Genomic DNA, 15,030 nt, shown 5'->3' on the forward strand with positions numbered 1-15,030 from the left:
AGTAGCTTTGTAGTATAGTCTGAAGTCAGGGAGCCTAATTCCTCCAGCTCCATTTTTCTTTCCTAAGATTGCTTTGGCTATTCGGGATCTTTTGTGTTTCCATACAAATTGTATAATTTTTTGTTCTAATTCTGTGAAAAATGCCATTGGTAATATGATAGGGATTGCATTGAACCTGTAGATTGCTTTGGGTAGTATAGTCATTTTCAAAATATTGATTCTTCCAATCCAGGAGCATGGTATATCTCTCCATCTGTTTGTATCATCTTGGAGTTCTTTCACCAAGTCGTTCTTGATTATGCAACCTGTTTCATATCTTTCACAGGTCTTAAATTCCTTGTATACTTATTTAATATTTTAATTACTATAGCTAACATTTGAGCACTCACCATAAGCACTTTTCATACATTAATTAACGAAGTGGTGTGCTACTTATGCTTGTCAATGGCACTCCAAACTCCAGAAACCCAATTTGTACTCTTTGCCCATTTCTATGGTGTAAAGACTCCCATAGGTTGGGATTTTAAACTATCAACCTGAAGTCGCTGAATACGTATAATACCATTATACAGTATTTGCCATAGTGATAATAGCAGTGGTAAATAAACTCAAGACCACAAATAAAACGAGAGTGTAGTAAAATAATTAGGAAGTGATGTGTTTTGAGTATTTATTATCTTGTTTTTTACATAACTTGTTTAATTGTATGCTTATATAATTTAATTTTTGATAATGGCTGTGTTTAAAAGCAACTAGCAACATTTCTAAGCATTCCTCAATCATTTCTAGCTAGCCCACAACAAGCCAACAACCAGCACATTCTTCAGATGAGGGACCTGAGGCACAGAAAGGTTAAGCAACTTGTTCAAGGCCGCAGAGCTAATAAATCTGTAACTGTATCCTCAGAACCCAATACCGTGCCTGGCATATAGTTTGTAGTCTATCAACAATTGTAGGATAAATAAATGAACACATATTTAATACTCTTTTAAAAACATAAAAAGGGAAAGAAACATTAAAAACATACACACAGGAGTGAAATTAACATCTCTTTAAAACTCGCTCACAATCCTAGAACGATTACTGCCTTCACCTATCTACTTTCAGCAGCACTTCGGCTCCTGGGCGCTTTTACAATTCACCTGCTACCTTAGGAGGCGTCGCCCAGCACTTTGCTACGAGCTCGAGTCGCCCCGCTTTCCGTCGTCCCGCCCTATTTCGCCGCAAGGCCTCCTGGGAGTGGTAGTCCCTAGTCTCGCAGCTCCGGCGGCAGCAGCTAGGCGCGCCGGGCCGCGGAACTACACGGGGCGGTGCACAAGTCGAGAGGCTCTTCCACCTCGCTTTTCCCTCCCCGCCTGCGCGGCCGCCCTAGCTATCATGGCGGCTCCCTTGGCCCTGGTGCTGGTAGTGGCAGTGACCGTGCGGGCGGCCTTGTTCCGCTCCAGTCTGGCCGAGTTTATCTCGGAGCGGGTGGAGGTGGTGTCCCCACTGAGCTCTTGGAAGAGAGGTGAGGCCACTGGCTCGAGTAGGCGGCTAGGCCCCGCCTGTGCGCTCCTGGCCTCTGTGAATGGGAGGCGGGGGCAGTGGCCGCAAGCTCAAGATTCTGGGGGAACTGACCGCTCTCTCAGGAGAGGGCGGGAGGGCGGGGCCTGAGAGCGGGCTGCTAAGGGGGTGGGCGTGGGACTGTGTGGTGAGGTTGGGGCACTAGGGGCCGGTCACCTGCGGGGTGGCGATCTGAGGGGGTGTGTCCCACTCGGGTCCTGAGCTGAGTAGCGTGGTCTGAGGACGGGTCGGGATGAGGAAAGGGCGTGCTGGGTGGAGGGGGATTTGGCGCGAGATCGCAATGTGATGTTCCTCCGGGGTGTGGGATGGTGTGTGACGGGGGCCCGAGTGAGGGGACCAGTCCTGCCTAAGCGAGGAGAGTGTGTGAGTGAGCGTGCTTAGAAGCTTATTCTCAGTCTGGGACTTTGAGTGCATCTTTTCCTACTGTGTCTTTATAGTTCTTTAAGTTCTTCATCAAACATTGTTTACGCTGGCGCCTACAAAGAGACAGAATTTGGGCCAAAGATCCATAGGCTAGTGGGAGAGATAGATAATTATAATAATAATTATAATCATTTGTGAAAAATGTACTTCCTTTGTACGTCCAGTTCCTCCTTTGGAGTTCTGACCCTGAAGAAAGGGTCCCCTCCTTTTCCAGCTTCTTAAAGCTGTGGAATTCGAGCTAACTCTTGAAGGATGCAGTTTGGAAAGGGAGATTAGAAAAAGGGGAGTTCCAGGTAGAAGATAAACAGGATCAAGAAATGTTGAAGGGGGCTTCCCTGGTGGCGCAGTGGTTGAGTCCGCCTGCCGATGCAGGAGACACGGGTTCGTGCCCCGGTCCGGGAAGATCCCACATGCCGCAGAGCGGCTAGGCCCGTGAGACATGGCCGCTGAGCCTGCGCGTCCAGAGCCTGTGCTCCGCAACGGGAGAGGACTCAACAGTGAGAGGCCCGCGTACCGCAAAAAAAATAAAAAAAAAAAAAGAAATGTTTAAGGATGTGAAATGTCCGAAGTAGGGGAGTAATGGGATGGGGATTAGGTTAGGGCCAGAGTTCGAAGATTTTTTTTGAAAACCGTCTTCCTGAAGTATGGACATGTAATAAGTGTAGAGCTCAAGGAATTTTTACAAACTGTATATGCCCATATAGCCAGGACCCAGACTAAGAAACAGAACATTACCAGCACCCCAGAAGTCCCCCTCATGTCCTCAAACTTGAAATGCTAGAGTTTTGATGTTGTCCCATAGATACTTTGGAATGGCGTAATGAATGGATGTTTTATGAATAATTAGAGGTAAATTTCCTAAAAATACTTACTATATATCAGAGACTATGGTAAGCCTCATCTTATCCTCCAGTTTTTCTGTGTGTTAGATGGTGTTATTTTCCCCATTTTACTGATGAAGAAACTGAGGTTTGGAGAAGTTAAGTAATTTTCCCAGTTGACAGATGGTAATAAAGATAGTTGTAATTTATATGTGTGATGGTAAGAGCTTAGACTTGATATCTTTGCATATAATATTTGCGTGTAATTATTTGTTGAAAAAACTGAATTGTTTGTTGAAGCCACTTGTTTCCAGCTTTCTTCTGGATTCCAGAAGATCCATCCATTTATTTGATAGTGCAACTAAAATTTATACAAATTTCTTGCTTGATAAAATGCTTGACAAAATGGGCTTCTCAGTCCAATAAAAATAATAATAACTAACACTGATGTAATGCTTTCCACATGCCAGGTACTGTTCTAAGCAGTTTAGGTATGTTAAAAAACATTTGATTTCTACAATGGCTTTTTAAAAAAAAAAAAAAATTTATTTATTTATTTTAATTTTGGCTGCATTGGGTCTTCATTGCTGCGCATGGGCTTTCTGTAGGTGCGGTGAGCAGGGGCTACTCTTCGTTGCAGCGCATGGGCTCTAGGGCGCGTGGACTTCAGTAGTTGCAGCACGCAGGCTCAGTAATTGCGGCTCGCGGGCTCTAGAGCACAGGCTCAGTAGTTGTCACGCACGGGCTTAGTTGCTCCGCAGCATGTGGGATCTTCCCGGACCAGGGCTCAAACCTGTGTCTCCTGTATTGGCAGGCGGATTCTTAACCACTGTGCCACCAGGGAAGTCCTCTACAATGGCTTATGATGTAAATACTATTGTTAGCCCCACTTTATAGATGAGAAAATTAAAGTACAGAGAGATTGTTACTTGCCGAAAGTCACATAGATAATAATATTATGTGACTAGCTAGCAATCTTTAGGCATGGCTGTTCCACCAGAGTTCACTGTATACTATCTTGTCAAGAATAATTTTGGAACATTTCTGTCATATTTTGGTGTTTCCTCAGCCTTTGACCTAAAGATTGGGAATTATTATGGGCTTAGCTTCTTGAGTCAGGATAGAGCTCAAACTGTGAGTGCTTGTTTAGAAACCCGTTTCCAATGCAGCTGTGAGAGTCAGGGTCAGGAGGAACACTTCTGATAACGCTACTAAAAAAAACAAAACAAAACACTTATTGCTAAATAAATACAGAATTAGTAAACTGCGCACAGCAGTGTATTGCACAGTGCATTATAAGGCAAACACTTTTGTAACCATCATCCAAGTCAAGAATCAGAACTTTGCCACTTTTCCTAGAAGCCTTTCCATATACCCCATCTCAATCACAGCCTCTCATCCCCCTCATAAGTAAACCATTATTCTGTTTTTTATAATAATGACATCTTTGCTTTCTTTTTGTCTTATTACCCAAATGAGCATCCCTAGACACTATAGCTTAGTCATGGTCTTCAAAAAAAGTTTATGTATGTCTTTTAAGTCTCCCTTAATTTTAAAATTTCCCATCCATCTCATCCTTTTCTTTAGTATTTATCTGTTTAAGAACCTAGACCATTTGACCTGTAGAGTTTCCCATAGTTTGGATTTTCCTGATTGTATATTCATGGTACAGTATAACACATATCTGTCTGGTTTCTCCACCACTGAGAAATTTTCCCTTTTTATTTTTATTTTTTGGCCATGCTGTACAGCTTGTGGGATCTTAGTTTCCTGATCAGGGATTGAACCCAGGCCCTGGCAGTGAAAGCACCAAGTCCTAGCCACTGGATGGCCAGGGAAGTCCTTATTTTCCCTTTTTAATTAGTAAACGTTTGGGGGATATACTTTGGGGCTCTGTAAACATCCTGTTTCTCTTTAACTTTTTGTCCACCACTTTTTGCATTTATAGTTTGGGCTTCCCTGCAGCAGTCATTACTGTGGTGTTCTAATGGCAGCGTTTCTATTTCCCTCATTCCTTTTTTTGGTTTGTTTTATTTTTATTTATTTATTTACTTTATTGAAACATAGTTGATGTATAATATTATATAATTTATAGGTATATAATATAGTGATTCACAGTTTTTAAAGGTTGTGCTTTATTTATAGTTGTTATAAAATATTGGCTATATTCCCTGTGTTGTAGAATATATTATAGCTTATTTTATACATAATAGTTTATACCTCTTAATCTCCTACTCCTATATTGCCCCTCCCCCCTTCCCTCTCCCCACTGATAACCACTAGTTTCTTCTCTGTATCTCTGAATCTGCTTCTTTTTTGTTATATTCACTAGTTTGTTGTATTTTTTTAGATTCCACATATAAGTGATATCATATTTGTCTTTCTCTGACTTATTTCACTTAGCATAATGCCATCCAAGTCCATCCATGTTGCTGCAAATGGCAAAATTTCATTATTTTTTATGGCTGAGTAGTATTCCATTGTATATATACATATACCACATCTTCTTTATCCATTCATCTGTTGATGGACACTGAGGTTGCTTCCATATCTTGGTAATTGTAAATAATGCTGCTATGAACATTGGGTGCATGTATCTTTTCCAATTAATTGTTTTTTTAAAAAAATATATACCCAGGAGTAGAATTGCTGGGTCATATGGTAGTTCTGTTTTTAGTTTTTTGAAAAACCTCCATATTGTATTCCAAAGTGGCTGCACCAATTTATATTTCCACGAACAGTGTAGGAGGGTTCCCTTTTCTCCACATCCTCATCAACATTTGTTATTTGTTTTCTTTTTGATGATAGCCATTCTGATAGGTGTGAGGTGATACCTCATTGTGGTTTTGATTTGCATTTCCCTGATGATTAGCCATGTTGAGCATCTTTTCATATGCCTGTTGGCCATCTGCATTTCCTCTTCAGAAAAATGTCTATTTAGTTCTTCTGCCCTTTTTTTTTTACCAGGGATTGAACCCGGGTCACGGCAGTGATAGTGCCGAGTCCTAACCACTGGACTGCCAGGGAATTCCCATATTTATTTATTCAATTATATTTATATCAGTGTGAACTCAATAAATAAATAAAAAATATTAAAATAAATAAATAAAAACAATAAGATAATTAGAAGATGTGAGAAATGTCCACAGAGAAGGAAAATGGGCAGCCACTCTCATATGCTGATTGTTTGAGTGACATTTGTATTAATTTTTCTACAGGCAACAGGTACTTTCTTTTTCTTTTTATTATTTTTAGCTGCGTTGGGTCTTCGTTGCTGTGCGCGGGCTTTCTCTAGTTGAGGCAAGCGGGGACTACTCTTCGTTGTGGTATGCAGGCTTCTCATTGCGGTGGCTTCTCTTGCTGCGGAGCACGGGCTCTAGGCGTGCGGGCTCAGTAGTTGCGGCACATGGACCCTAGAGCGTGTAGGCTTCAGTAGTTGTGGCGCACGGGCTTAGTTGCTCCGAGTCATGTGGGATCTTCCTGGACCAGGGATCTAACCCACGTCCCCTGCATTGGCCATCAGGGAAGTCCTGTTATCTTATTGTTTTTTGGAATGGGGCAGAATATATATAAATGAAACACTTTTTTAAAAATTTATTTTTTTGGCCACACCATGCGTCTTCCAGGATCTTAGTTCCCCGACCAGGGATTGAACCTGGGACCCTGGCAGTGAAAGCGCCAGTCCTAACTATTGGACTGCCAGGGAGTTCCCAAACAAAACACTTTTAGGAGTGGATGGAAGTTACAAGGAGATCGAAGGAAGTTTATAGTTTAATATAAAATTTTCTCATAATGAGTGCTGCCCCACAATGAAAAGAGATGCTCTGTATAGAAAAAAGTTGACCATCATCTGAAATCAAGATTTAAATTCACTCGCTGGGAATGAGGTAAAGGGGGTTAGACAAACCGTGAAGCCCTTCTTGTTCCTGGGAGTATCTAACACTTTGGATTATGGCCAATCTGCATATGTCTCTAAAGTAAGAGTGAACTTGGATGTCTTACTTTTCAGTGGTTGAAGGCCTCTCACTGTTGGACTTGGGAGTGTCTCCGTATTCTGGAGCAGTATTTCATGAAGTAAGTGTTCTTGTTTTCTTTTTTGGGTACTAAGAGTAGTTTACAGTCACAAATGCCAAAGCCTAACTGTTTTGTACAAACATTTAAAGAGATCTATTTTTGAAAATCATATTTAGAAACAGCCCTTTTTTAGATGCCCTCTGCTTAAGAAGGAGGTTTCGCAATTGCAGTGGAAATGATCCAGATTAAGATTGTAATTTGGGGAAGCAGATGAGACTTCTGGAGAAGTTATCATTTTTATTGGCAAATAAATTGTAAACAGTTCCCAGTTCATGAATAGGTTATATGCTAATTGGCATGTAATTGGTTCTTTGGAACATACTTTCCCATGAAAACTGCCAGCAATGTTGGTTTCTTAGAAAGCCCACAAAAGCCATTTAACCCATAAAATTAGTTCTTAAGAATAGTAAAATCACTCTTAGGTCACCATCATCTCTCAACAGCTTCCTGACAAGTCTTTCTGCATTCAGTCTTGCTCCTTTACTTCTTATTCTGCAGTCAGAGCCATCTTTCTGAAATGTGAATCTGATTTTGTCACTGTCCTGCTTAACACTGATCTCAGGATAAAATCCAAACACCTTAGGATGCATACAAAGCCCTGTGGGCCCTGCTCATCACCCCAACCACACGTCTTTCCACTTTCCTTTCCCCACTTTTATTGGCTTTATCATTTAGAATAGAAGACTTCTAATTTGGCATTTTTACCCCTAATTTTTACAGTTGTCTCCCTCATACCTACTATGAGAACAATTTTTTTTGGTTCTTCTATCTAGTCTTTTTAAAACGTTCAACTTGATTCTCATGGAGATAACAACTCTTTTGCATTCATATTTCATTATATTTGTATTACTATCTAATTGAACCATAATAACAAGAACTACTAGCAGAAGCAGGTTAGGAACAATTTAAGAGACTCTTAATGAGCACACAATTCAATTATTGGGAATGGATGTGTGTGGGCGTATGCAAGCATAGCCCACTAGCCAGTGGTACGTGCTGTGGGCCTTGGGCAGTGTGTTTTCTAGACAGACTAGGAACCCTCTGAGAGAGTTCTGACATGCCTTTATTATGCTCCAGCATCATATTCCCTTACCTATATCTTTCCTTATGTTGTTATCTTCTTATGGAGGGCCATTCTTCCTTCTTTTTGTGGTTGACTCTACTATTCAGATATTAGCTTTGGTTTTGCCTCCCCCAGAAAGCCATCCCTCATCACCTTAGACTAAGTTAGGTGTTTCTCCTATATTTTCCAAAGCATCTTGTGCTTATCCTTTTCATGGCTCATATCATACTCTTGAAATTGCCTCTACTTGTTTTACCCACTGTGATGTATGCTCCTCAGAACATGTTCTGGCACCCTTTCATCACTTATTCCTAGTGCTTAGGTCTGTATCTGCATATGTATTCCAACCCCTCCTTCCCTTCTCTATTTCCTTTAACAAAGATTTGTTAAGTACACACCAAATGCCACTACCCTGCTAGGTGCTAGGGATATAAAACAAGATACGGTCCTTGGCGTTATTATACTTGTCTTTCTAAGAGAAACAGACAATAAGTTAGTAAAAAAGAAACAGATTTCAGAGCAAAGAATGTTGCCAGGGATAAAGAAGTTCACTTCATCATGATTAAGGGGTCAGTTCATCAAGAAGACATAACAATCCTAATGTTTATGCACCTAATAACAGAGTTTCAAAATACATGAAGACTGATAGAACTGCAAGGAGAAATAGACAAATCCCCAAATAGTCTGAGATTTCAGTATCCCTCTGTCAATGACTGATAGAACAAGCAGACAGAAAGCCAACAAAGATATAGAAGACTTGAACAACACACCAACCAACTTGACCTCATTGACATTTACAGAACATTGCATCCAATAACAGCAAAACACATAATCTTTTCAAGTATACATTTGCAAGATAGACCATATTCTGAGCCATAAAGCAAGGCTCAATAAATTTAAAAGGATTGACGTCATACACAGTATATTCTCTAACCTCAGTGGACTTAGATGAAAAATTAATACCAGAAACATACCTGGAAAATCCCCAAATATTTGGAAACTAAGTAACATATTCCTCAATAACTCATGATCAAAGAAGAAATCAGAAGGGAAATTAGAAAGTATTTTGAACTGAATGAAACGAAAACACAACCTATCAAAATATGTGGGATGTTGCTAAAGCATACTTGGGGGAAATTTATGGTGTTAAATGCCTGTATTGAAAAAGAAGAAAGGTCTCAAATCACTGACATCAGTTTCTACCTTAAGAAGCTAGAAAAAGAAGATAACTTAAACTCAAAGTAAGCAGAATAAAAGGAATAATAAAGATCTGAGAGGAAACAAATGAAACAGAAAGCAGAAAATATTGAAAGTCATGGAAACAAAGTTGGTTCTTTGGGATGAACAGTAAAATTGGTAAACATTTGAGAATGGTGGATATGTTCACTATCTTGATTGTGGTGATGATTTCATGGGTGTGTTCGTAGGTCAGAACATATCAAGTTGTATACTTAGAAAATGTGCAGTTTATTTTATACCAACTATACCTGCATAAAGCTAAATTTTGAAAAATATGATTTCACTTAAATGGTAAGTGTATGTAGAAAAATAAAGTTGAGTAAAAGGATGAAGAGTGATGGTCATGTGTATGGCTATTTTAGATAGTGTTTGTAGGGAAGTCACTCTGAGGAAGTGAAATTTGAATTAGAGATCTAAATGAATCAAGCAAGCCATATGATAACCCTAATTTGGAAATGAGCTTGGCATTTGTGAGTTGCAGAAAGATGGCCGGTGTTGCTAAGGCAGAATGAGCAAAGAGGAGAGTAATAGAGATAAGCTGTAAGAAATTAGGGGTCTGATTATGTAGGACTTTTTATAGAAATGGTTAGGAGTTTGGATTTTCTTTCTACCTATCTATGTATCTATCTTTTTTCCCACTTTTATTGAGATATAATTGACATACAGCGCTGTGTAAGTTTAAGGTGTACAGCAGAATGATATGACTTTTATATATCATGAAATGATGACCACAGTAAGTTTAGTGAACATCCATTATCTCATAGAGATAATAACATCAACGAAATAGAAAAAAATTTTTTTCCTTGTGATGCAAACTCTTAGGAGTTACTCTCTTAACAACTTTCATATATAACATACAGCAGTGTTAATTATATTTATCATTTGTTGTACATTACATCCTTAGTACTTATTTATCTTATAACTGGAAATTTGTACCTTTTGACCATCTTCATCCAGTTTCCCCTGCCCCTCTGGTAACCACAAATCTGATCTCTTTTTCTGTAAGTTTGTTTCTTTGTTTTTGAAGTATAATTGACCTACAATACTATGTTAGTTCCTGATATATAACACAGTGGCTCGATATTTCTATACATTTTTATTTTATTTTTAAAAATATTTATTTTATTATTTATTTATATTTTTGGCTGCGTTGTGTCTTAGTTGTAGCACATGGGGTCTTCATTGAGGCGTGTGGGATCTTTTGTTGTGGCACAGGCTCTTCATTGTGGCATGAGGGCTTCTTTCTAGTTGTGGTGTGTGGGTTTTCTCTATCTAGTTGTAGTACGTGGGCTCCAGGGCGTATGGGCTCTGTAGTTTGCCGCACGTGGGCTCTCTTGTTGAGGTGTGTGAGCTCAATAGTTGTGGTGTGTGGGCTTAGTTGCCCTGCGGCATGTGGGATCTTAGTTCCCTGACCAGGGATGGAACCCACGTCCCCTGCATTGGAAGGCAGATTCTTTCTTTCTTTTTTTTTTTTTTTAACATCTTTATTGGAGTATAATTGCTTTACAATGGTGTGTTAACTTCTGCTTTATAACAAGGTGAATCAGCTATACATATACATATATCCCCATATCTCTTCCCTCTTGCATCTCCTTCCCTCCCACCCTCCCTATCCCACCCCTCTAGGTGGTCACAGAGCACCAAGCTGATCTCCCTGTGCTATGTGGCTACTTCCAACTAGCTATCTATTTTATGTTTGATAGTGTATGTATGTCCATGCCACTCTCTCACTTTGTCCCAGCTTACCCTTCCCCCTCCCCATGTCCTCAAGTCCATTCTCTAGTAGGTCTGTGTCTTTATTCCCATCCTGCCCCTAGGTTCTTCATGACTTTTTTTTTTTTTTTAGATTCCATATATATGTGTTAGCATACGATATTTGTTTTTCTCTTTCTGACTTAATTCACTCTGTATGACAGACTCTAGGTCCATCCACCTCACTACAAATAACTCAATTTCGTTTATTTTTATGTCTGAGTAATATTCCATGGTATATATGTGCCACATCTTCTTTATCCATTCATCTGTTGATGGACACTTCGTTTGCTTCCATGTCCTGGCTATTGTAAATAGAGCTGCAATGAACATTGTGGTACGTGAGTCTTTTTTTTTTTTGGCGGTACGCGGGCCTGTCACCGCTGTGGCCTCTCACGTTGAGGAGCATAGGCTCCGGACGCCCAGGCTCAGCGGCCATGGCTCACGGGCCCAGCTGCTCCATGGCATGTGGGATCCTCCCGGACCGGGGCACGAGCCCGTGTCCCCTGCATCAGCAGGCGGACTCTCAACCACTGTGCCAACAGGGAAGCCCCAAAGTGACTCTTTTAGAATTATGGTTTTTTCAGGGTATATGCCCAGTAGTGGGGTTGCTGGGTTGTATGGTAGTTCTATCTTTAGTTTTTTAAGGAACCTGCATACTGTTCTCCATAGTGGCTCTATCAATTTACATTCCCACCAACAGTGCAAGAGGGTTCCCTTTTCTCCACACCGTCTCCAGCATCTATTGTTTGTAGATTATTTTGATGATGGCCACTCTGACCGGTGTGAGATGATATCTCATTGTAGTTTCGACTTGCATTTCTCTAATGATTAATGATGTTGAGCATTCTTTCATGTGTTTGTTGGCAATCTGTATATCTTCTTTGGAGAAATGTCTGTTTAGGTTTTCTGCCCAATTTTGGATTGGGTTGTTTGTTTTTTTGATATTGAGCTGCATGAGCCGCTTGTAAATTTTGGAGATTAATCCTTTGTTAGTTGCTTCATTTGCAAATATTTTTTCCCATTCTGAGGGTTGTCTTTTCGTCTTGTTTATGGTTTCCTTTGCTGTGCAAAAGCTTTTAATTTTCATTAGGTCCCCTTTGTTTATTTTTGTTTTTATTTCCATTTCTCTATGAGGTGGGTCAAAAAGGATCTTGCTGTGGTATATGTCATAGAGTGTTCTGCCTATGTTTTCCTCTAAGAGTTTGATAGTGTCTGGCCTTACATTTAGATCTTTAATCCATTTTGAGTTTATTTTTGTGTATGGTGTTAGGGAGTGTTCTAATTTCATTCTTTCACATGTAGCTGTCCAGTTTTCCCAGCATCACTTATTGAAGAGACTGTCTTTTCTCCATTGTATATCCTTGCCTCCTTTGTCATAGATTAGTTAACCATAGGTGCATGGGTTTATCTCTGGGCTTTCTATCCTGTTCCATTGATCTATATTTCTGTTTTTGTGCCAGTACCATACTGTCTTGATTACTGTAGCTTTGTAGTATAGTCTGAAGTCAGGGAGCCTGATTCCTCCAGCTCTGTTTTTCTTTCTCAAGATTGCTTTGCCTTTTCGGGGTCTTTTGTGTTTCCATACAAATTGTGAAATGTTTCGTTCTAGTTCTGTGAAAAATGCCAGTGATAGTTTGATAGGGATTGCATTGACTCTGTAGATTGCTTTGGGTAGTAGAGTCATTTTCACAATGTTGATTCTTCCAATCCAAGAACATGGTATATCTCTCCATCTATTGGTATCATCTTTGATTTCTTTCCTCAGTGTCTTATAGTTTTCTGCATACAGGTCTTTTGTCTCCTTAGGTAGGTTTATTCTGAGGTATTTTATTCTTTTTGTTGCAATGGTAAATGAGAGTGTTTCCTTAATTTCACTTCCAGATTTTTCATCATTAGTGTATAGGAATGCCAGAGATTTCTGTGCATTAGTTTTGTATTCTGCTACTTTACCAAATTCATTGATTAGCTCTAGTCGTTTTCTGGTAGCATCTTTAGGATTCTCTATGTATAGTATCATGCCATCTGCGAACAGTGACAGCTTTACTTCTTCTTTTCTGATTTGGATTCCTTTTATTTCCTTTTCTTCTCTGATTGCTGTGGCTAAAACTTCCAAAACAATGTTGAATAATAGTGGTGAGAGTAGGCCACCTTGTTTTGTTCCTGATCTTAGTGGATGGAAGGCGGAATCTTTACCACTGGACCACCAGGGAAGTCCCTATACATTTTTAAATGATCACCATGACAAGTCTAGTTGTCATTTGTCACCATACAAAGATATTATGTAATTACTGATTATATTCCCTACGCTGTACATTTCATACCTGTGACTCATTTAATTTCCTTCTTTTTTTAATAGAATCATGGATTTTTTTTCAAATTTATTAATTTTTTTGGTTGCATTGAGTCTTCGTTGCTGCACATGGGCTTTCTCTAGTTGCATCGAGTGGGGGCTACTCTTTGTTGCAGTGAGTGGGCTTCTTATTGTGGTGGCTTCTCTTGTTGCAGAGCATGGGCTTCAGTAATTGAGGCACGTGGGCTCAGTAGTTGTGGCTCGTGGGCTCTAGAGTGCAGGCTTAGTAGTTGTGGCACTAGGGCTTAGTTGCTCTGCGGTATTTGGGATCTTCCTGGACCAGGGATCGAATCCGTGTCCCCTGCATTAGCAGGCGGATTCTTAACCACTGCACCACCAGGGAATTCCCTTATTTTAATTTCCAACTGAAAGTTTAGGCCTCTTAATCTCCCTCACCTATTTCTCTCCTCCTTCACCCCTCCTCCTTTTCTATCTTTTAATATAACTGTTTTTTTTTCTTTTTGGCGATACACGGGCCTCTCACTGTTGCGGCCTCTCCCGTTGTGGAGCACAGGCTCTGGACGCGTAGGCTCAGTGGCCATGGCTCACGGGCCCAGCCTCTCCGTGGCATGTGGGATCCTCCCGGGCTGGGGCACGAAGCCGTGTCCCCTGCATCGGCAGGCGGACTCTCAACCACTGTGCCACCAGGGAAGCCCTAATATAACTGTTTTTAATGTCCAGAGTTTGTAATATGAGGGCCACCGCTTTCTCCCGTACTCAAATTGATAAATTCTCAGTTGGCTGGTGAGGCCAGTTGGGATACTTCTTGTCTAATTTGGTTTCTAGGAAGACTTCATTCAAGGCCTTAATGGTTACTGATCAAATGGAATTGTGTATTTCACCAGCTTTCTCATATTCCTTAATCCTGGCCTTTGAGAGAGACAAAAACTCAGCACAGCATTTGCGTCTTTTTCTTCAGCATCCACCTGGACAGTATATTTATGCTCTGGCACGAGAATCTTCAGGGCATTAAACTTCTTTTCAAAGTCATCTGGCAAGCCAGGCTTCACCACGTTGGCCTTGTAGTAAGCCTAGTCATAGCAGGTAGATTCTCAGGTAGAGTAGCCAACCTGGAGATGAGGGTCTCATTCCAGGATTTCAGGGAATTAGCAGTGGCCTTTGGTCTTGGGGTATGATCTCCCCAAAAGCTACCCAGTTAGCAGCTTCCATTGTAGACTTTCTCCCTCTTGGATCACTTGCTCTGGGGGAAGCCATGTCATGACCAACCTTAAGGAAGCCTTTGTGATGAACTGAATATTGCTGCCAACAGTCAAATGAATAAGCTTGGAAGCAGATATTTAAGCTCTTTTAGATTGCAACCTCAGTCAACAGCTTGGCTGCAATCTCATGAGAGACTCTGTGCCAGAACTATCCAGTTAAGCCACTCCTGGATTCCTGACTCTCAGGCACTGTGTGAGATAATAAATGTGTGTTGTTTTAAGCTATTCAGTTTTTGGACACTTTGTTACACAGATATAGATAACTAAGATACCTAGGGAGTGAATTAACATAAATAATACCAGGACCTAGAGCACTCTGATACGTCAAGGTTGGGATGGGGAAGAGGAACTAGCAAATATAGCTGAAAAGGAGGAAAATCAAGGGAATGTTCATGGACGCTAGATGACCATGTAATTGCTTAAGGAGGGAGTAAAAACTATGTCAAATGCTATTTCAAGGTTGAGAAAATTTAGATTGAAGATTGATGATTAATTTGCCAAAATTGAGACTTTGGAGACTTT

At 40.4% G+C, this 15,030-nt stretch overlaps 1 protein-coding gene and 1 pseudogene across 6 annotated transcripts in view; one reads left to right on the forward strand and one right to left on the reverse strand.

Moving 5' to 3' along the window:
* The first annotated feature begins 1,186 nt into the window (after window positions 1-1,186).
* Window positions 1,187-15,030, forward strand: part of PIGU (phosphatidylinositol glycan anchor biosynthesis class U) — a 127,869-nt gene continuing 114,025 nt past the window's right edge. For 5 of the 6 annotated variants that reach the window (XM_029219696.1, XM_029219693.1, XM_029219695.1 and 2 more), the window contains exons 1-2: window positions 1,374-1,507; window positions 6,817-6,881. In XM_029219696.1, the coding sequence (XP_029075529.1) occupies window positions 1,378-1,507; window positions 6,817-6,881 (195 nt within the window). In that variant the 5' untranslated portion in view covers window positions 1,374-1,377. Of the gene's footprint in view, window positions 1,508-6,816; window positions 6,882-15,030 lie in introns of all 6 variants that reach the window. The other variant, XM_029219691.1, reaches the window with a different exon arrangement.
* LOC114894681 lies at window positions 14,006-14,503 on the reverse strand (annotated as a pseudogene).

Source organism: Monodon monoceros, unplaced genomic scaffold (genome assembly GCF_005190385.1).
Source record: "Monodon monoceros isolate NGI ecotype Baffin Bay Population unplaced genomic scaffold, NGI_Narwhal_1 Super_Scaffold_13, whole genome shotgun sequence".
Lineage (NCBI taxonomy): Eukaryota > Metazoa > Chordata > Mammalia > Artiodactyla > Monodontidae > Monodon > Monodon monoceros.